The sequence below is a fragment of the Abramis brama genome, assembly GCF_963993115.1.
Source record: "Abramis brama genome assembly, chromosome: 11".
Taxonomy (NCBI): domain Eukaryota; kingdom Metazoa; phylum Chordata; class Actinopteri; order Cypriniformes; family Leuciscidae; genus Abramis; species Abramis brama.
Window position 1 is genome coordinate 18264741 of NC_139973.1, and position 21465 is coordinate 18286205.

Sequence of the window (21465 nt, forward strand, 5' to 3'; positions counted from 1 at the left end):
CTGGCACAGTCCGTGCATTCTTGGGGTGAAACTTTACTAAATCATTAAAGCGGTCTGCTATAGGCCACTTAACATAGGTGGAGACTCGAGAGAAAGCTTGTGTGTTTGACGTCAACTTTATATCTCCGCTGTGCAACCCTGCTAAAGGATACGACCCCAGAGAATGTATCTGATCCCATCACATGTCCAAACAGCCTTTTGCTTGAAACACAAAATGACAAAGACTCACAGACTCATCCACTCCCATAACAAACATGGCTATGAAAACAAGCTCTTTTAATTCAACCCTTAAAACACACGTTCTTCACAATCATGTCAGTTAGGTTTACAAAAAAGATACTGTATATAAATATTGATTATATAATAAAGTAAAGCGAGAAAAAGGCACAGCAAAAACAGTACAGATATGTCTAAAGTGCTCAAACAGATGATAATGGTAGACGCAAGAGGCCATTTGAAAGATCAAAGGTCAAGGTACAGTGAATAAGGGAGCGTGCACATGCTCTTTCCTTCACTAGTGCAATAAACTTGGGAGGTATTCAGCACTTTTGGGACTAAAGTTTTGGCACTGCTTTGGTATAATTTTTTTGTCGAGCTGCCCTGGTGTAACAAGGGGCTTGTCCAATCATCTCGCAGCAACTATGAATCCCAACTAGCTGCCAAAACCCATTCTCCCCCTCAAATAAAAATGGCCATGCGGAGATGTCTTCATGACCTGTATATATCTCTACAGGTACAGGTCAAGGTACTCCTGACTCAGTGATCGTTTTGAGGGCTGCTGTCGTTGCCCAGGTATTTGCAGACGGTGTTGGCGTTTTCCTGCTCCATGCTCTGAATGTGACCTTCCAATTTCTGAAGCAGCTCTTGAGACCGTAGCGCTTCCTCCTCTAGGAACCGTTTGGTCACTGAGCCATTTGGAGATACAGAGGAGTCCTGGAGGAAGAGGGAGTAATTGACCGTTAAGGATGTTGTGCAGTGCCACAGTATTACACAGCTTGTCTTAAGAGAATGTAAAGGAGGGGTGACAGAAAAAGATTTGTGGGCCATGCCCCTCAAACAAGTTACTGTGCCCATTGCATCACCCTGACATTTTTGACATTATCCCCCAAAAACCATGCCAAATGAATTTTAATGTATAAATTTAAAAATATATATAAATATATTAATAAATTAATAGATGGGGACAAAAAAAAAAAGATCCATATCTCTACTACTGACCAAAGGCAGAAAGTTGTCTACCGAGCTTGAAGCTTGAGTGTCTTCTCCATTAACCGCCGCACTGAGCAGAGCTGCCATCCTATGAGCTTTGCGAGTTGAAGATGATGATGAGGCAGATGATGCAGACGAGTGGACTGGAGACACAGCCATCCTGGTCTCTTGTGATTGGCCATAGGGGCGATGAGGGGAAGTTCGTGCCAGGTTCTCAAGCTGTTTGAGGAGAGTCTGTATTTGGTCCTCGTATTGCAAGGCTCTTTCCTGCATCCGAGTCTCCATGGCCTGCAGCTCCTCCTGGTGTCTGCGCTGTACATCCTCATCAAATCTATGACAGCACATTACAGAACTGCATAATACACTTATATTCACTAGCGTTAAACACATATACTCAGAAATATATACTTTTATTCAGCAAGGACACATTAAATCGATAATAAGAAGAAAGGTTTCTTGGGCACCAAATCAGAATATTAGAAATACTTTTGAAGGATCATGTGACACTGATTACTAGAGTAATGGCTGCTGAAAATGTAACTTTGCCATTACAGGAATACATTACTTTTTAAAATATATTGAGTAGAAAACATTTCTTTTAAATTATTATTATTATTATTATACAATTTAGCAGTTTCACTGTATTTCATTTTTTTTTTAAATAAATAAATAAATGCAGCCTTGGTGAGCATTAGAAACTTCTTTCAAAAACATTAAAAAGCCTTACCGACCCCAAACTTTTGTTTGACAGCATACTTGTTGCTATCAAAGGAAGCAAGGAAATCTGACTTTTTATACAAAGAGTCCATATGGTCAATGTCACATTTTTGCTTATTTGATGAATCAGAAATATTTCTCTTTAAAACCTTACAATTTTCAGTTCATCCCAAATTTTCAATGCGGTCTTAGACTTGTAATTCTCAGACTATGAGTTTAGATGAGAGAACATTTTTATTTGGAAGTACTTTGTACCTGTTTTGGGCATTGTGCGAATGGTTCTTGTTCTGATTTTGTAGTAACGCTCTCTCATACTTGTCCTGCCAGGTCTGGTTGTTGGCCTCCATGCGAGCTCGTAGCTCAGTCATTTCCAGCCTCAGCTGCCTGTTCTCCTCCTCCAAACTGTTCAGAGATGACACGTAGCTGTCTCTAAGACTTGCCAGCTCTCCATTACCCCTCTAACAGAGAAACAAAGAGAAAATGAAAATGAATGAGCAACAAAGACATGAAAAATTTAAAGGATGCAAAACAGAAATAAATAATCTGCATAGCATCATAAATTCAAATACCAGTGGTATGGTACCATCACAGAGAGGCACAAAATCACTCTCAAGAAAGTTTTTGTTCACTGTTCCTTGCTGGTGGAATGATCTTCCCAACCGAATCTGACAATTTTCAAGAAACAACAGAAAACTCATCTCTTTTGTGAGCACTTAACTGCAGCCTGCCGAATAATAATAATAAAAGCTATTTCACTATTGGAAAAGTCTGGAGAGACATTAGAGAGTGGGAAGGCCTGAAAAAGGATTCTGAGGTTGCTTTGTTTCTGCTCGATACATGAGTAACATTGGTTTTGCTGTTTCACAGAACCAAGAAATGCTGTTGTTGTTTTTGATTCACAGCCGATTCATCCATACTTGCGCGAGCTGTCTGGTACGCCAGCTGTTAGTCGTTACCTGTGTTGCATAGCATGTTCGGTATGTTGGGGGCGGAGCAATGGAGGGAGGGGTGTGTTTGTTTGGGTTTGATTTCAAATATCAACAGTGTTGATGCACCTTTAATAAAGCCCAAAACATTACTTAACCCTCAAAAATGACCGAAAACTTATACATTTTGAATTTTGAATTTTTTTTGCTTCATTGGAATGGGATGACACTTGGTAACTTTTGTTGTATTAGCTATGTGAACACACAAAAAAATCATGGACATGATTCGGATATGTTAAAGGGTCGTAAAAAAAATAGTTACACTTAGCTTCCTCCCGGTCAAAAATGACCGACATAGGAAATGAATGGGAAATACGAAAAAATTTTGGTGGTACAAACTACAAATCAGCCACTGTGCAGAAAAAAAGTGCACAGCAATGAAGGGGTGACACTCTAAAACATCAAGAGTGCAAATAAGACACACCCCCCCCCCCCCCCCCACACACAGAGAGAAATGAACTGGTAAGACTGAAACAGCAAATTTTGCTCTATATAAAAATTATATAATCATAATAACTCCAAAACTATAGCAAGGAGAGTCAAAAGGTAGGTATCGTTTGAAAGAACTCTTTTTAAAATTTTTGAAAATATAAATGACATTACATTTGGACATTGTCCTGCAGAGAAACTACGGATAAAATACAAAATATATATATAATTTTTATTATGATTTTGCATATCTTTCTTATTTGTCATGGAATAACTCAGGAAGGAAATAAGGTAGGAGGAAAATTCTTTTTTAGTGAAGTACCCCTACATGTTAGCTGCATCTGGATAAAAAAATAATAATTTTTGGATAAAGGAATCAAAAGTTACAGCATTTGGAAAAGAGATAGCCTTTTTGTACAGTCTTTGACACCCCCTCATGGGCAATTTTTTCTCCATGAAGAATATCTTGTCATAAAAGCAATAGATTATGTTAATTTTGGGCTCATTTTAATTGTAATAATATGCTGTAAAAAATGAAGTGCCATTTTCAATGATCTGTGAATGTTTCATGAGCTGTATGATGTTTTTGACACATTGCAGTACATTATTTTATAGATTATGAAAAAAAAGAAATTCTATTTATCAGCAAATAACTCAGCAATACTTAAGAGTTTTTCAAAGTTGATACATTCACTGTAAAGTTCAGACTCTAAGCTTTCAAATGACATCAACTTTGTGTTAATCAAGGCAAGATTTTTGAAAAATATGGTAATGAATATTTTCGCAGCTAGGTGGCGCCTGCTGGCGGTACACTCGGTTTTAGAGGGATTACTCAGCACTTGTTAGAAGTTAATAAATGTAAAGCTGAGATCCTAAGCTTTAAAATGATATATAATTTGTGTTGTTCCATTCAGTGGTTGCTTAGTAATTAATTTTTTCCTTTCCGAATGGGAATAAAAATAAATAAATAATAAACAAGCTATAGGCAGCCTATAGGCGGTTATAGGACATGACACATATTAATATATTTTGAAGCCACTAGATGGCGCTCTTCTCACTTGAATTTTTTTTTTTTTTTAGGCCTGCACTCTATTTTGATGTGAAATGTTGCGTTTATTGAAAAAAATAAATAAATAATTATATATATATATATATATTAATTCTAATGGAAAAAATAGCTCATAAAAATTATATAATTAATGCAAAGTATCATAAAAAAACTAAATAATAATCAGAAAATATTATAGAACAAAAATATATTTGATTGGTTATCCTGGGAAAAAATAAAGTTAAATTTTAAGGCTTCGTCCGTTTTTGACCGGGAGGAAGCTAAGTGTGACCCATTTACGAAGAAGCCCAGAGGGTTAAACGTGAACACATTATAAGTAAAATGAAGGTTTACTGAGCAAAGGATGGAAACCTTAGGTGATCTTGACTCGACTCTCTCTAGAAGATCATTTAGATGCTGATTCTCAAGCTTTAGAGTTTCAAGCTGGACCTGTGTCACCTACAAAAACCAAAATGAGAACACAATCAGTTTATGCATGATTTAATAAACTAGTAATTCTCAACAGGTCTCTTAATATAGGGTCATGAATAGCAGGTTTTTGGTGAACCTTGAGTTCTGATGCCCGACGCTCTGCCCTTTCCACTTCTGCCCGTAGCTGTCGCTCAATACTAGAGGCGGAGCCAGTGAGTGTGGCAATGGTGATGTCACGCTGATGAAGTTCACTGGTTAACTGAGACACCTCCTTCCTCATTCCCTCCAACTCCCCACAACGCGTCTGTTCGGCCCTCTCAATCTCTTCACGCAACTACAGGCACAAAGAGTTGTCAACATATGTTTGTCAGTAATTTGTACACATTAATAAATCGTTCGCAATAATTTATCTTGTTGTGAATGAGACGGCTCAGTGTGTTAAAATAAATAAAGCTGCATAACCACACACTGATCATACATCAAAAACTCAAACTGTAAACACTCTATTGCTCATTGTTCATACACGTTTGATTTCAGCTGTACAGCGAGCGTGTTCCTCTTCCATCTGTTTCCACTCATTTTCTCGTCTGCTCATCTCTGCTTTATGCTTTCGCATGCTCTCCAACCTGACAAAACAGAATGGAGTTCAAGGTTTATATTCCAGAATGAGCTTTTAATTATTAGTTGCCGTTGTTGTATATTCTCATGAAGAGACTTTTTAAAAACATCTCACTTGTCTCGGAGTCTGATAACCTCAGCTTTCAGGTGACTCTCACAGGCCTGGGAACTGTTCAGCTTGGCTGTGGCTTTCTCTAGATCTTGTCTAAGGGAGGCCAAGCTTGGAGACGAACCGTGTGATGCTAAACATTCCTCTAGAGACCTAAACAAAAAGATAAGTGATTTGTAAATCATGGTTGCATACCTAGCAAGTTACTTTATGGACTGTTGTTAAATGATCATGGAACATTGAAATGATGACGATAACGTACCTTATGACTTGCTCTTTTGCTTGCAGAGTTTGGTTGAGTCGGGACACTTCCCGGCGTAACTGCTGCTGCTGGACTCCTGTGCTACGTACAAACTGATCCTGAGCATTCAGTGTGGCCTTCAGCTCCTCTCGCTCTTCACTCAAAACCTGCAGAGAACAGCTTTACTATTATTCCTTCTATCACATATTTGATTTAAAACCACATTCACCACTTAATGATAATAGTGATACTGCAGCTATTAAACCAACATTTAATGTTGCCTTCGAGTTATGTTGGAATGATGTGCTTTGAGCTTTCAAAATATTAAAAGAAAAGCACCATAAAACTATCAGAGAATTGATCCATACAACTTGTGCACTATATAACTGAAGTCATTTCACAACCCAAAATTTAAAATTACCCACTGATACCCTTCCCCTCCAACGAGCTGTTAACTGGTAAACTGCTGAGAATGAAACATTGAATCAGTGACTTGAACTCAAGAACCCAATCAGTCTGATTCATGAAAAATCATTCAAAAATTTTTCAAGCTTCAAAAGGTTCATAAAGACAGTAAAAAAGGTAATCCATATGAATAGAGCAGTTTAATCCAAGTCTTCTGAAGAGACTTGCTTTATGTGATGAACATATTTAATTCAGGCTTTTATTCACATATAAACATTGAACAGTGCACATACATGGAGCACATCTGTAAATCTCATTGGTTCTTGTGCGTCAAACAAGAACGTTTAAGCTTTCTCTGACCATATTTGAAGTGCTTTTTGTACGTACATTGATCAATGTTCCTATGTGCATAAAAGCCTAATTTAAATCTGTTCATCAAATAAAGCAATTGTGTCTCTTTTCAAAAGTGTCTCTACTTTACACTGCCTTTATATACTTTTTGAAGCTTGAAAATTTCCGCGTAATGGATTGACAAAAATGATAATGTTAAGAATATTAAAAATATATTTATATGTGTTCTGAAAATAAACAAAAATCGTATTGGATTTGGAACGACATGAGGGTGAATAAACCATGTCAGAACTTTCATTTTTGGTTGAATTAACCCTTTAAGGTCTTAAGCAGGAACTCCTCAGGAGGATATGAATGCATATACCTACTTTTCCAACAAGTACTACACTATGTACTACACTCTAGAGGCCATTTCTAGCTCTACTTTTCTTGTGGATCTGCATCTACCTGTCCCCGTATGTGAGCTGCAGCGGGGCAGCTGACCTGCTGTTCCTTGATGGAGTCTCCCAGCTCATCCTGGAGCAGCCGAAGTCTCTCCAGTTCCAGTTCTTGCGTATGTAGGCTGTCCTGAGCCCTCTGCAGCTGAGAGCGCAACCGTTGGAGTTCCCCCTGCTCCTGCGACCGACCTACACCCTGAGACTGAGACACCCAAGATTTCACACATATTAGTATTAAATTCAAGTTTATCTATAAAGCACATTTAAAAACAACAAAAGTTGTACCAAAGTGTAGTACAGTTAAGAAAAATGCAATACTAGAATTAAACAAAATTAGCAAAGTGTTACAAATAAAATAAACTTACCAGACTAGTAAAACATTATAAAACATGCAAATAAAACCCTATATACCTCAAAAGCATCAAAGCCATGGATACTTTTTTTTTTTTTTTTGGAGATTTAAATATGGCCAGTGTAGAAGAGGACCTAACATAAAATGGAAGTGCATTCCACAACCTGGGGGCCACAACTACAAATGCCCGATCACCATTGGTTTTCAAGCAGGAACGGAGAACAGAGAGAAGTAACTGATTTGATAAAGGAAGCGACCTAGATATAGAGTGTGGTTGAAGGAGATCAGCAATGTACTGTGGGGCTTGACCATGCAAGACCTTATAAACATATAGCAGAAACTTACATTTAACTCTGTAAGTAACTGGAAGCCAAAGTAGGCAAGCAAGAACGGGGTTGATATGTTCTCTTTTCCTGGTACTCGGAAAAAAAGGAGTCTTGCTGCTGCATTTCGCACGAAGTAGACGACAAACCCACATACAAGGCTTTACAATAATCCAGCCGGAATGTAATAAGAATCATTATTTCCAAATCCTTCTGTGAGAGGAACTGTTTTAATTTGGCAATGGACCTGAGATGAAAAAAAAAAACTAAATCAAAGATGATACCCAAGTTCTTAACTCTACTGTGCAAGGTTAAAGATAGAGTAACTGATCGAAACTGGTTTTCGATGCCAGCGATACACAACAAAGAACCAAATGCAATGATCTAATTTTTTAATCCTCATTAAGCTTTAGGAAATGTAACTTCCTCAAGACAAGAGATGAGATTATTACTGGAACTAGAAACATTTAACCTGGCAGGAAAGTATAGTAGTGTACCGTCAGCATAACAATGATAAGCGACACTGTACTTCAAGAAGCATAGAAAAGCAGGGGGCCCAAATTGCCAAATCTTCCATGAAGGTATGAGAAAAACCATCTCAACGCAACCCCCTGGACGCCAACCACCCGTATTATTAAATCAACTTTAACAATCCTCATTAGAGCAGTGTTGAGCTCATAGCTCATTTGTGGGTTCTTGTACCAGAAACCTCAACCACTAAACCATACCAAAATGTCCTGCTTGACTCAATTATCAAACCTGGTATAAAACTTGGGTTTTAAATAAAGTCCACCTGAATGAGGGAAAACTGTTCAGCCAGGTTCTTCCTTTGCTCCTCCAGTGAGCTCACTTGTCTTTGATACTGCATTCTCTGCTTTTCCCATTCTACTGAACGCAGACGAAACTCCTGCATAAAAAAAAAAAAATAAAAAGTTCAATGAACTTTAAATTATTGAACTAAAACTATTAAATGATTCTGATATAAACAATGAAGTCCACTTTATATTTAGCCAGTCTCTGTACCTCCATCTTGCTATTGAGGAGGGACATCTCAGCCCTGTCCTCCTCTCTGCTCAGAGCTCCTTCTCGCGCCTCCTTCAGATGTTTACGCTGTAGCTTTTCATAGCTGCGTTTCAATTTAGACAACTGTTGAAAGGAGTTATTGTTAACTATATTGATAAAAAAAAGAAATGTTTTGTAGAATCAGACCGCATGTTTGAGAAAAATACTGTGTGTAACAATAATATGTACCACCACTACCATGGCTAAAATAAAAGCTGATCTTACCTCATCTTTTACATGCTGCAGCTGTTCTTCATACTTCACAACCAGCTCTTGTTTTCCAGCTTGCATCTCATCTAGCTGTTTCCTGAGCACCATGATCTGAAGAACATAAGATCATGCTTGTCAGAGCCTGTGTGAACTGCAGCTCAAACATGACACCTAGTGGAGTGTGATCTTCTTACAATGAAAGATGGCCAGTCACTTTATTACAGCCTATAAAGCATAACAATGCAGTCAACACACATGTACATGATGCTGGGGTCTGAGACCACTAATCAAAATGCTTTTCTTTTCTGAAATAAATTTTTTTTCATTGCAAATTATATTATCAGCATAACAATTTTAGTTTTATTCAAATTTAATTAAAAAAAATATGAACTTTCTATAGTATTTGCAGTCTATTTTTTTTTAATGACTCACTGTCACAACTTTACATATTTGTCTTTTTTTAATTCTTTTTTTTCTTTTTTTTTCTTTTCTCTTTGTTTAGTTTAACATTAGATATTGAAGTACATATTTTCATCATGATCTCAGACTTTTGGAACCCATGGAGTTATTAAATTATAATAATATAATATTTATAATAATATAATATAATATTTTATTTAAAGTAACATTAGATGCATGTATCTACATTTTAAATCTAATTCATTAAGTCAGTTATACTGATATGATGCGTCATGTCTAGCTGATCTAACAAAACTAAAATATGAAATGCCTTTAAAAATATAACAGAATAACAGAAACATAACAGAATACTGCCTTGGCCTATATAACTCACAATATTACAGTAGTGGTGTCATGATCATGATGATATCTGATCAGAGAAACTTAATGCAACTAGGCTTGGGCGATATGCTCCATTTTCATATCGTCTTATCGTCAGCCTGTGAGATCGGCGATACACGATATTATCGTGAGGGGGGCGGGTCTTACTTATTTGATTATTAACTTGCTTATTTACTCATCAATTTGCTTGTTTTATTACTTCGTTTTAAATATGAGAATTTTTTTTCTATTTTGCTAGCAAAGGTGGAGTGTTTATTAATAGGCTAAATCAGGTTATTTCCCGGTATAGTGAGGTAAAAAAAAAGATCCTAATCATTCTTGTATCTGACTCAGAGTATTTCAACATGTCAGCGGGAAATTTACGGACACACATTATCCTCTCATGCCGTTGCAGCATTTTGCCTGTAGGCTACTTCTGCACGAGATGAGAACATGTTTTAATTTCTTGGGTCAAAAAAAAGTGTTGCAGTCTGCGATATATGTCCTCCTACCAGTGCTCTCTCTGTCTGGATGCACTTCACTTATGCGCACCGCACTTCAATAAGCCCAAATAACGCGGGTTTTAAATGCCGGGAGAAATCAGAGGCAAAAATCTAAAAGTCGATCGGTTATACTTAAACCTATGACTTGACTCCGATAAAGGAAAACGGGTTAATGCGTTTACATGACCACACACATTGTCGGTTTATTCAGCATAATCGAGTTAATAACGTGCACGTAAACGCGCTCATTCCCTGAAAATGAAAGCAGAAACGGACTGAGCTTTCACTGCATTAACGGCGCGTTCTCTCAGAGACGACGGTGGATATAACGGTACAGCAACTATCAATTTACTGGCTTAATATTTCTCTTGTGGACTTACATTATTGACAGTGGAAAAATTTGAAGAATATTTCTTGTTAAACAAGTTTGAAGTTGCTTGTGATTTTCACAGATGGCAGAGTTTCACAGATATGCTTCGTGAACTAAAGACTTTTATTAGGCCTAGGCGGCCTATACAATTTTATTGATATTATTAGGCTATAATTAATATTTTGTAATTGTATTGTTTTTAGTGTTATTAGTGTCATTAAATATTTTGTTAATGTGCTATGGAAACAAAATACTGACGAACAACGATGCCGCGTCTTCATCTTGGCTCTGTATAAGAATGATGCGTCTGTTAAAACAAGCACTCTTGACAATTTGTGAATGGATCACCTTGCAATTAAATTTCGTTGTGGGATGTAGTTTTTTTTAGTCTGTTTTAAAAACATTTTCTTTGAGGAGTCCTCATACGCGCGCGTCACAGTGATGTCGCAAGTGTGGTCATGTGGTGATGTCGTTATGAATTTAGGCAAGGCAAATATAATTGTAGTTCCTAATTAATTTAATAACTATACTAGCTTCATAATAATAATAATAATAATACTGATTTAATACATTAATGGGAAAACGAGCCAATTATCGTATTGATATAGTCAAAGGCATCTGCCATCGGCGATATCTCTGTCTATCGTCGATACACGATACTATCGTCTATCGGCACAACCCTAAATGCAACATAGCAGTTTAGAGCCAATCAAAACAACAACCAATGTAGCTTTATTAACAATCCTGATCTAGGTCACATTGTTAATGCTCATACTAATGCTCAAACTAAAGCACAGTCTGGTCTAGTCCAGTCATGCAGGAAGACCCATGCCTTCATGCAGATCACCTGCTGTATTCCCTTTTCCACTACCAACTTCAACATTCGGAAACCACCATCCTGGAGCTCCAGCAGGGACATCATCACTTCTCTCACCCTAAGCATCTGCCAGGGGTGAAGGCAGAGCATATGGCGTATGTGATTTTGCTGAGCCATAATATTTACAAAGAGATCTCACCATTGAAAGTGTAAAACAAAACCATCACAACCATTTTAGTCCTTAAGAATAACTTGTGGCCTCATTTTACGTTTCATTGTGTTGAATGCAGTCTGGAACACACTTTGTCTCATAAAGTATAGTAGTGCTAATCACAAATCAGCCAACGAACAGTTGATCTACAACAAACTAGAGAGTGCTTTGGTGAGTAACTAAGCAAATACTAATTTCTAGCTACAAACTACATCAAACATGGAAAAGGTCGGTCAAAAACGTACATTAAGACACAAACTGACCACTACCCACAACTTTCAGATGCCATTTTTATTTTTTAGCTCAACTGTCATGGAATCGAACACAGAGGATTGTGGGATATCTTGTGGGCAACAATGCTGCCTTCAAAAATCAATCAGATGCCACGGACCATTCACGGCCCAGGGGTGGATTTCAAACTGTCCGCAGCTTGAAAACATTGAATCCGGCCTCTTTTAAAGGTGCTCTAAGCGATGTTGGGTGACGTCACTTCTTGTTGACGTTCGAAGTATTGTCAAACAAAACGGAGCCGAAGCTCGACCCTCCCACCTCCACATACCGTCCCCTATAAATTCAGGACTTTGTGCGTTCCTTCCCCTTTTTCCCTCTTCTTTGCTATTTGTTCATTGGAACGTCGTCTCTTTGGTTGTGTGTCGGCCATATCAAAATTCAAGAGAATATAATTCTAAGGTTAGTCGTTGTCATTGTCTAGGACATCTCTCCTCTAGCTAACAACCCCCCTTCATGTGCATGTGCACTAACCCCCCAACCCCCACCCCCAAATCATTCTTTTCGGTTATTGGCTGGAACACTGTTTGTTACGTTTCGTAGTCCAGTCTGGGCCAGTTTGTTATTGTTGCCGTTTGTGGAGCCTGGGCTGTCTATACAGACCGCGTTTTTTTACAGTGTGTTCAGGGGACAGGCAGCTAGCGGATAGTGAGGAGATGTTTGCTGTATGTGACAAAAAATGTTTCGGCCTAAAAAAACGTGTGACATTGCTTAGAACACCTTCAAAAAATTGGACACCCTTTGTTTAGTGTAACACAATAGCCTCAAACTCTAAACTTAAGTATGAACATGATCAAGGTGTGATATACAGTAGTACCTCTGAGCTCCTCTTGTCGAGCAGAGCCCTGGCTGACTGGAGCTCCTCCTGTGTATTCTGCAGTCGCAGATCCATGGCTCGAACCTCAGCTTCCCACTCACGCCGCTTGTGCCCCACCATGATGTCAATCTGTCGCATCAACTCCTGTAATTCTGGCTCACAGGATGACAGGACAGAGCTGAGGAGATGAAGAGGAGATCGACAGCATGTAAACAATAGTGAATGCTGTATGCCTACATACATAGAAATGCATAACACAGCATTTTTCAATTTTTCAAGTGAGCATTTCTTTTTTATAATGAGGATTGAGCAGAATTTAAATTCTCCCCTTTACCTGACATCATGATCACGAAGCGTGCTCAGAAATTCCTCCATTATTTCTCAGTGACCTTCCATGTACATAGTTATTACATGATCAAAATCTGGACTGCATGCATGAGAAAAAGAGAGATCATTCTTGAGCAGAGATGATGGGTGTAAATCACAATATCACATCTAGTATTGTATCTGCATTAGTTACCAAGGGCAACTGTGCTACATATGCCATAGCTATGTGTGCTGTGGTAGAATGAACTATTCTGACATACTGTGATTTCAGGCTTTCGGGAATCAGATAAAACAGTATTTCAGTGGTAAAACATGTTAACAAAGAAATAGAATGAGCCAGTGGTGTTCCAATAATAACGAGGTATTACATGCTGAGCTATTATTGGAAGCTGAACATATATAACCTAATGTGATAAAATCGCGATGATAACTGGCTTTTCGGTATATTTGCACACCAGGTTTTATTAATGTACTACTCGTTACTATGTTCGTAACAAATCACTACTTGGCTAACATTAGCCTGTTAGCGTGGAGAAAAAGTTCGCGCATTGTCTACTTGTCAGTTTGCCGAGAAAATGAACGTACTCCACGACCTTTGAACTCAAGATAAAGTTAGTGTTAACGTTTATATTTCGAAATTACAAATCTCACTTACAACTCCAGGGACACTTGACATCATGCTTGTCAACTGGGGTTGTAGGAGTGACAGAAACTCAACAGTTGAAAGCGAACGACAACCAAGAACATCACAACAAGAGAACACAACAGTCAGCCACTCTCCCTGTGCTTCCGCATTGTGTCACGTGTACAGTATTATGAAAGCCCCTTCCGACACATAAGGGGGGAAAAATCATGCTTTTGTAAATAATAATTATGACATAAAAAGTCGATTTTATATTTATGCGACGAAACGTCGAAATTAATGACATGCTAAACCGAAATTATGACACTAAAATGAACTTGAACTTTATCTCATTACCTTTCATCTCATAAATGTCATAATTTCGACAGTTTATGTCATAATTACGATTTATCAAAGCATGTTTTTTTTTTCTTATGTGGCAAAAATGGGCTTACATACAGTACGGCCACTGGAGTCGTTTTATATCGTGTAATAGTGTGGTGTTTTTACTCTAAATACTCTATAACTTTAGAGCTCATAAAGTTGCTATTTAGTTGTCGCAAGAAAATAGTGATTTTTTGCGCACTCATAAGCCATGATAAGCCATGATGAGCCATTAAGATAAACACAACAGAATATCAATCTTTTCATCCACTACGGTGACAGGCACAAGACTAGCAGCTGTATAAACACTCGACATTATCGTAAAGGACTATGGGTAATTTATTTTCCCATGTTGACATCAGACATGCAGCAACAGTCAGCTTTAGCAGATAATACGAGAGAGAGCTTCAAAACATTAGTTCACCCACCGAATATTGCATACGGATACCAAGGTGATTAGGTTTTAACAAAATGAAAATACTTCACACTTAATAATACATGAGTGTTTACAAATACATGTGTTTTTGGTAAGTAGTTAGTTAACTAGTAATGGATACAAAGTATGCGGATTTTTACTGTGATTTATATAATTGTAATGTCAATAAATAAATTAGCTCAATAGCATCATGCATACATTCAAATCGGAACTGCATAATTTACATTAAAAAATGTAAAATGTGCTAAACAATTATAGTGCAGTATTGCAATAATGAATGAGGATAATAAGATGCGTTAATTATTATTTTGATGTGGCTCAGTTGACCACATTGCATAGCGTAAGTACAGCAACAACATTAACGTTATAATGACCACAGTATATGATGGTGTCCGTTAAGGTTTATGTTGTCTCAGGTTACAATCTAAGTTGCACGTGGCTCGTTGGTCTAGGGGTATGATTCTCGCTTCGGGTGCGAGAGGTCCCGGGTTCAAATCCCGGACGAGCCCATTATTATTTTTTTTGTTTATTTACTTATTTATTTATTATATGTTCCTGTCATTTATAGTGATACATACATGTGAAAATGACGATATGTTATGCAAGACGGGATGTACGTACTACGTAGCAATAACGCAACTGAAAGAGTTAACACAGACCGACGCGTGTTCGCCTAGACGAATGCAGATGCATTCTGCCTAAGCAGAATGCGAAAACGAACAATATTTGCAGTCATGGTCGAAGAATATTTATAGGCCTATGGGTTAATAAGAACAATTAATCTTCAGCATCATAAAAGTTATTGTAACGATAATGCTTCATATACTATTACTGCTTTATTGCCTGTAAGCGGCTCGTTGGTCTAGGGGTATGATTCTCGCTTTGGGTGCGAGAGGTCCCGGGTTCAAATCCCGGACGAGCCCATGTTTTCTTATTTATTAAGCTATATTAAGATACTTTTGTGAGAAAATGTTCTAATAACATTTGACAATAATAATGTATATACTGATATCGTCAATGTACATTAAAAAATGGACAAAAATAATCAGGGGTTCCAACAATTATCTGAGAACACTGACTGATACTGTACTATCAAGAAGACTAAAAAAACATAACATTAAGATGACAAGAAAAACAAGTTTTACAAAACTATTATGTTTCCAATTATTTCAGAATAATCTATTATAATTTATAAATAATATGACCTCCTTTCTAATTTTAAGACACTGTAGCCTAAAACATCAAACATACTGATCAGTATTTTTTCCCCTTCTCTTTTCCTATCCAGCACTGTGTTGATCGGTCCCTCACATCTCGATTGACCTGCTGAAGGCAGAAATATTAACTTGTATCCCTTAAATGGTGTCTGGAAAAAAGCCATTTGATAACCCTTTATTTGATAGTTGACTATATTTTTCAATTATCAATTTACAAATATTATAATCATTATATTCCAATTAGTATCTAATTGTATAGATTGCATTTCAAAATTTGCCACTGAAGTTCCCCTTCAGGTTTTTTTTCTTCTGTCCTAAAATTTTTCCATGTCATGTTTTTCCAAGTTAGGCTATGTCATCAGCATGGAATTTCTGAACCTACAGGAATTATTGAGTTTTCCCGGATTTAGGCAGCTTCTTCATTCTGAAATTCTAAATAACTAGCTTCGCTTGAAGTGCCAATGGGGGAGGAGAAAGACATATATCACCTCCCCCACATATCACCTCCCCTCCACCGCCTATTTAAAACACGCGGTGGTTATTCTGACAGCAGAGCCAGTTTTCTCTTATTCACATCACACACCCACTATTTCTCATTCAGATGAGTTAATCTTCTGACAAAGAGCTGCAACAGTCTATACAGAGAACTGAATTAGGCTACTAGTCACTGTTCTGTAAGTATATTTTTTGATTTCTTAGTTTCTTTCTTAAACTAAGGTTGGTTTACGTGTGTGTGTGTGTGTGTGTGTGTGTGTGTGTGTGTGTGTGTTTCATTAAATGGATTAAAAATCATTTTAATATTAAGTTACAGGACAAGAGATCTTAAGCCTGGTTTCAGAGACTGGGCTTTGATTAAGCCATGAGTAGACTTTAGTTAAATTATGACATTTAAGTATAGCTTTTATAAACATGACTTAGGAAAAAACATTACTGGTGGTCATCTTGAGGCAAAAACAATGCCATTGACATATTATCTCAGTGCTTTCAGTTAAAACAGCTCAAACATGCATTTTAGTCTCTGATTAAGTCTCTTAATCAGTATTTTGTCTTGTTTTTCAGTAAAATATCCAAACATCCTTAAAACAAAATAAATTTACTTTATAAACAAAACTGCGTATGATATTAAGACTTAAAAAAAAAAACACAACTTGAGTTTGATATTTTTCTTGCAACATCATTGTAAAGTGTTTATCTAACAGTTTAGTGAGATATAAGCTTAATTCTAACTATGCAATATTGCTTCTCATGTATATTAATTTTGTTTAAGGGTGTTTCAATGTTTTCACTGGAAATAGGACATAAACGTTCATTAATTTAGTGATTTTTGCAGTGTGCTGTCTTACACAATAAAGAAAGAACATACTGTTCAAATGGTTTGACATAAAAGTCAAGTTACAGTTTGACTAAAGATGTTTCTCATATAATCTTTTACCTGACCATCACTAACAAGAGAGCAAATCTAACTAAACATGTAATATTATGTAAGAGCAATGTTATGGAATATTCTGTCAATTGAATATTGGTGAACTGAAATAGATGTTTTCATGGCTCCAGAAACCAGAGATCTAGTCACTCTTCTTTTTCATGCAGTATTATAAGCCTATTGTCTGCATTAGGTCAGAGGTCAACACTTAGAGGTCAAATTAAATAATATAATATTCTAGACTAACAGGTGGTCTGCAGCATTAGAGTTGAATACTATAAGGATGAATGCTTGGTGAGAGTGATGGCTTTGCCATCTGCTTCAAGATTTTAACTGTCATTTTAATGTGCTTAACGGGATAGTTAAGCACATTACAAGCGTCATTACAAATTTGTATGCATTTCTTTCGAATACAAAAGAGTGATGTCCTAACAACTTTGGACCCCATTGACATTCACTGAATGGGCAAATAAACCAAAACAACACAGAGACATTTGAAAAAAAATCCTCTTTTGAGTTTCAAGAAAGTAATGTTTGGGTGAACTCTGCCTTTACACAACAGTTATGTCCTTATGCACGAAGTATGCCTGAGAGTTCCATCTTTTTTTGTTTTTGCAGAGTACGCTAAACACTTTCCAGAAGACAGAGCTACAAAAACATTATATCAGCAACTGTATAAAAGTTCCAGTTTTCAGCCATGGCACTGTTTGAGGATCAGGAATGTGGGGTCTGTTACCTGCGTTACTCTCGCACCGACCGTGTTCCCAGGACTCTCCACTGTAACCACACATTCTGCACCACCTGTCTGGAGACAATGGGGCTGCGTTACAGCGGCCTGCGCACCATTCGCTGTCCCCTCTGTCGCCAGGTGACCTGTCTGGATCGAGGGCTCAGCTTGCAGAACGCTCTTTTTGTCAATAGCCAACTGTGGGACAACATTTGTGATGAACAGGAGGAGGAAGAGAACGAGAGAGAGCAGGAAAAGGAGGAAGAGGAGAAAAACTCTAATATACAGGTTCTGCCCTCATCACAGGCTAAATGGTGAGTGACAACATGATCTGTTCATACAGTGACTTGAGAGTGTTTTTAATTTCTGAATTAAATGTATTTTTTTGGTTGAGGGGCATTAAGTAAAAACTGATCCTGATGATGATGAAATCCTCAAAAAGAAAAAAGCAATTCACCCCGAAAAATGAAAATTCTGTCATCATTCACTCACCCTCAACCTGTATGGATTTATTTTCTTCTGCTGAACACAAAAGAAGATATTGTGAATAATGTCAGTAACCAAACAGTTGATGGGCCCTATGGACTTCCACAGTATTCTTTTCTATACTATGGAAAAACCATATTCTTCAAAATATCTTTTGTGTTGAGCAGACGATAGACATTCATACAGGTTTGGAACAACTTGAGGGAGAGTAAATGATGACATAATTTTCATTTTTGGGTGAACTATCCCTTTAAGTAGTTCGGCATAAGCTATTATTATTTCTTATGGAAAAAAAGCAGTAAAGCAGTTATAAAAAAAATATTAGGCTAACAGTTATAAATATAACAAAATATTATTAATATTTGGAAAAAGTTCCTCCTGTGATGCAAACAGGTATTATATTCATATTTATAATAATTAGATCAATTATGTCAATACTTCTCTTAAAAATATCAGATTATTTGACCTTTTCAGACAAGCCAAGGTTAGTTCAGGTTCTAAAATGTCATGTTTTGTGATACATAATTATATTTGTATTGAAAAATATGTTCTAAAACTTTCAAAAACGCTCAAATACATTCAGGTTATAAAGAAAATCTGTTATTCATTTTTTATTTGAGTCATTAAATGTTAATGTTGGTTAAAAATGGAATTTGGAACATGTGTTTTAAACTTGAAGTGTTTTTCTTTTACTTCATTGACCCTTCAAGTACCTTAGTGACTGGTTACTAATGTGTAACATGCAACCAGATGCTGAAATTAATTTACAGAGTCAAGTGAGCCTTTTGAATCAGCAACCTCAATATCCCCAGATTCTGTTTATAAGTAGCCAGAAAACTAGCAAAAAAAAAGTACATCCGTTATTACGTATGGTCTTGTTAGTAGAGCATTTTGTTCTTAAATGTCTGATCACTTTTTATGCTTAAAGTAGAAACCAAGCGGTTGTGTTATAATAACTCTGTTGTGACAAAAAAATGCATTTGTGTTCCCATTCATACCTTTCTTCCTCTTGTTTCTGGTTTTAGTCCAGTGCCAAAACAATGCAGACCTAAACTCCGACTCCCATCTTTCCTGAAGAGAATTTGTTTTTCCAGACATCCTGAAGAGAGGATTGTTCCCTCCTGCAATGTGTGAGTCTTCTGTCTACTGTAATGAATGACAGCAGTTTAAAAATGTCATAGTCATTTTGCATTTTATATCTAGTTCATTCACCCACAAATGAAAATTCTGTAAATGAGTAAATTATTACAGAATGTTAATTTCTTGGTGAATATATATTTTTTGATAATAATTGATATAATATGATAATTGTTTTTTTTTTTTCATTTTCAGTTTTACTAACTTTTAGCTTGGTCTTTCAACACAGAGAAATTATGTCATGGCGAAGGATTTCAACAGAAGAGATATTCTGAAAAGCAGGACAGACATCATGAACAGTGCATTAACAATAGACTTTCGCCGTCTGTTTTGCTGCTGTCCTTAAAAGTGTTTGCCATGTGCTAATTACGCCTGGCGTACTGAAAAAGCAGGAGCAATGGAAAAAGTCGTTTAAACAAACACAATCCCCTTCATATGCTTCTCCAACTGCATTTTCCACTTGAATAGCCACAAGCCTGCATCCCGCTCTTCCATCTCAGGGGAACTTCTCATTAGATATTCCACCCTTAATCCATCCCAGCTGCTGAGGCCGGATTTGTTTCAGCTGTCCCGAGAGGGATAGGGTCCCAGATGCGAAACAGGACTTTTGGAGCAGATGGCATCTTGTGAAAGATTCTGATCCCCTCAAATCTCAAATAGACTCTTTTTGAAAAAAGATATTTTGTTATTTATATAATTTATTAATTATTGTAAATTAAACATTTTGATTGCTAAATGTTGTTGGTCTCTTTCTCTCTGACTTTCTGTTTTACATGACTAGCTACCACAAGGGGCTTCAAACATTTTGATACCAAGGACCCCAAAATTAGGGACTCCCTTCCTAACATTCTTTTTTGATAAAGACCCATGTATGAGATAAATCTTAAAGGGGTGGTATAATTCCCCTTTTTACAAGATGTAAAATAAGTCCCCAGAGTGTGTATGTTTTGTTTTAGCTCAAAATACCCCACAGATCATTTTTTATAGCATGTTAAAATTGTCCTCTTTTGAGGGTGAGCAAAAACGCTTTTTGTGTGTGTCCCTTTAAATGCAAATGAGCTGCTGCTCCTTCAAGAAGAGGGCGGAGCTACAACAGCTCGTGTCCTTAGCCACTTGCAGACATGCACTAAAATGTCAGAAACTGTTCTGCCTTTTATGTTCAAACCGGAGTTGGAGAGACTCTTGAAGAAGTGACATGTAGAATGCAACAGGACGTTTTTGAATGGTTAGTTGATGAATTTATGTTGCTGGTGTGAAGCTAATATCTTCAAGTCTTGATTAGCATATTCTGTCACTATAATCTGTAAAATCGCTCGTGTGGGAACTGTTGTAAGATGCCTACAGAGTGACATGCTATTGCATTTGTTACGTACTGTATTGCAATAAATGTGAAAAGACGGATGCTCTTCTCTTCTCACTTCACCCCCTTTGTTCCGTGTTCCCGGGTCCAGGGTTTATGTAAATTTAGGGTTCATGATGTCACTATCCAGGGAGTAAGCTCGTGTAGTCCCTATCAGTCGTTTGTTGTAGTCCTTAAAAAGCGATTTCTGTGAAAGAAAATATCTCCCTTTGCTTTGAACTTGTCTTTGAGCGTTGTAACTTTGCAGATGTTGTTTATGCTCAAACAGCAACATTACACGCTAACTAAATTTAGAAAAGTGAAATCATAATCAACCATAGTTTTTATTCATTTTTATTTCAGTTTTAGATATTTAAGTTCAACAAAACTGAACATTTTTGATATTTTGTATATTTTATTTTATTTCAGTTAACGTTTTATTTAACTATTCAACATTGATTTAAAGATATGAGTACAAGGGCTTTGGGTAAAGGATGATTGAGATCATTGGGTATGTGCTTTAAATAAGACTGTAAATAATGCTTTCATCTTTATCAAGAAAAACAGGCTGGTTGCATAAGTATTGCCCATACTGTTTGGCATATGGCGATATTTCACTGTAGTGAGTTTGCAACGGACCATAAACAAAGAA

At 36.9% G+C, this 21465-nt stretch overlaps 2 protein-coding genes across 10 annotated transcripts; one reads left to right on the forward strand and one right to left on the reverse strand.

Annotated features, from left to right (window-relative positions):
• Positions 1-259: 259 nt before the first annotated feature.
• On the reverse strand, positions 260-13843 carry cep63 (centrosomal protein 63). 8 transcript variants are annotated; one of them, XM_084129036.1, is made up of 16 exons: positions 13698-13843; positions 13050-13142; positions 12716-12893; positions 8945-9040; positions 8681-8803; positions 8451-8564; positions 7029-7184; positions 5811-5956; positions 5555-5701; positions 5345-5447; positions 4958-5155; positions 4744-4848; positions 2496-2591; positions 2182-2384; positions 1219-1540; positions 260-933 (listed from the first exon to the last, which is right to left on the reverse strand). In XM_084129036.1, exons 2-16 carry the CDS (start codon positions 13088-13090, stop codon positions 757-759), a joined length of 2205 nt encoding a protein of 734 aa, XP_083985162.1. In that variant the 5' UTR covers positions 13091-13142; positions 13698-13843; the 3' UTR covers positions 260-756. The 8 variants fall into 8 exon arrangements, with proteins under 8 accessions (XP_083985162.1, XP_083985161.1, XP_083985160.1 ...); XM_084129035.1 differs by having other exon boundaries at positions 1240-1540; positions 6993-7184; XM_084129034.1 differs by having other exon boundaries at positions 6993-7184.
• Positions 13844-16249: 2406 nt separating this feature from the next.
• LOC311091949 (uncharacterized protein) lies at positions 16250-20880 on the forward strand. Of its 2 annotated transcripts, none has more exons than XM_084128121.1 (4): positions 16250-16375; positions 17743-18165; positions 19363-19467; positions 19704-20880. In XM_084128121.1, the coding sequence occupies exons 2-4, from the start codon at positions 17822-17824 to the stop codon at positions 19747-19749; spliced, it is 495 nt and encodes a 164-aa protein (XP_083984247.1). In that variant the 5' UTR covers positions 16250-16375; positions 17743-17821; the 3' UTR covers positions 19750-20880. The 2 variants fall into 2 exon arrangements, with proteins under 2 accessions (XP_083984247.1, XP_083984248.1); XM_084128122.1 differs by having other exon boundaries at positions 19670-20875.
• Positions 20881-21465: the final 585 nt, after the last annotated feature.

What these genes read in the sequence shown, in the direction of transcription:
- cep63 (XM_084129034.1), bottom strand. Translation starts at nt 13,090, where the DNA reads ATGGAGGAATTTCTGAGCACGCTTCGTGATCATGATGTCAG. An exon ending in GTACAGCTGAAATCAAACGT is followed by an intron (nt 5,156 to 5,344) that starts GTATGAACAATG and finishes TTGTGCCTGTAG; the next exon opens with TTGCGTGAAGAGATTGAGAG. An exon ending in AGGTTTCCATCCTTTGCTCA is followed by an intron (nt 2,592 to 4,743) that starts GTAAACCTTCAT and finishes GAAAATTGTCAG; the next exon opens with ATTCGGTTGGGAAGATCATT.
- LOC311091949 (XM_084128121.1), top strand. Translation starts at nt 17,822, where the DNA reads ATGGCACTGTTTGAGGATCAGGAATGTGGGGTCTGTTACCTGCGTTAC. An exon ending in CCCTCATCACAGGCTAAATG is followed by an intron (nt 18,166 to 19,362) that starts GTGAGTGACAAC and finishes TTCTGGTTTTAG; the next exon opens with TCCAGTGCCAAAACAATGCA. An exon ending in ATTGTTCCCTCCTGCAATGT is followed by an intron (nt 19,468 to 19,703) that starts GTGAGTCTTCTG and finishes CTTTCAACACAG; the next exon opens with AGAAATTATGTCATGGCGAA.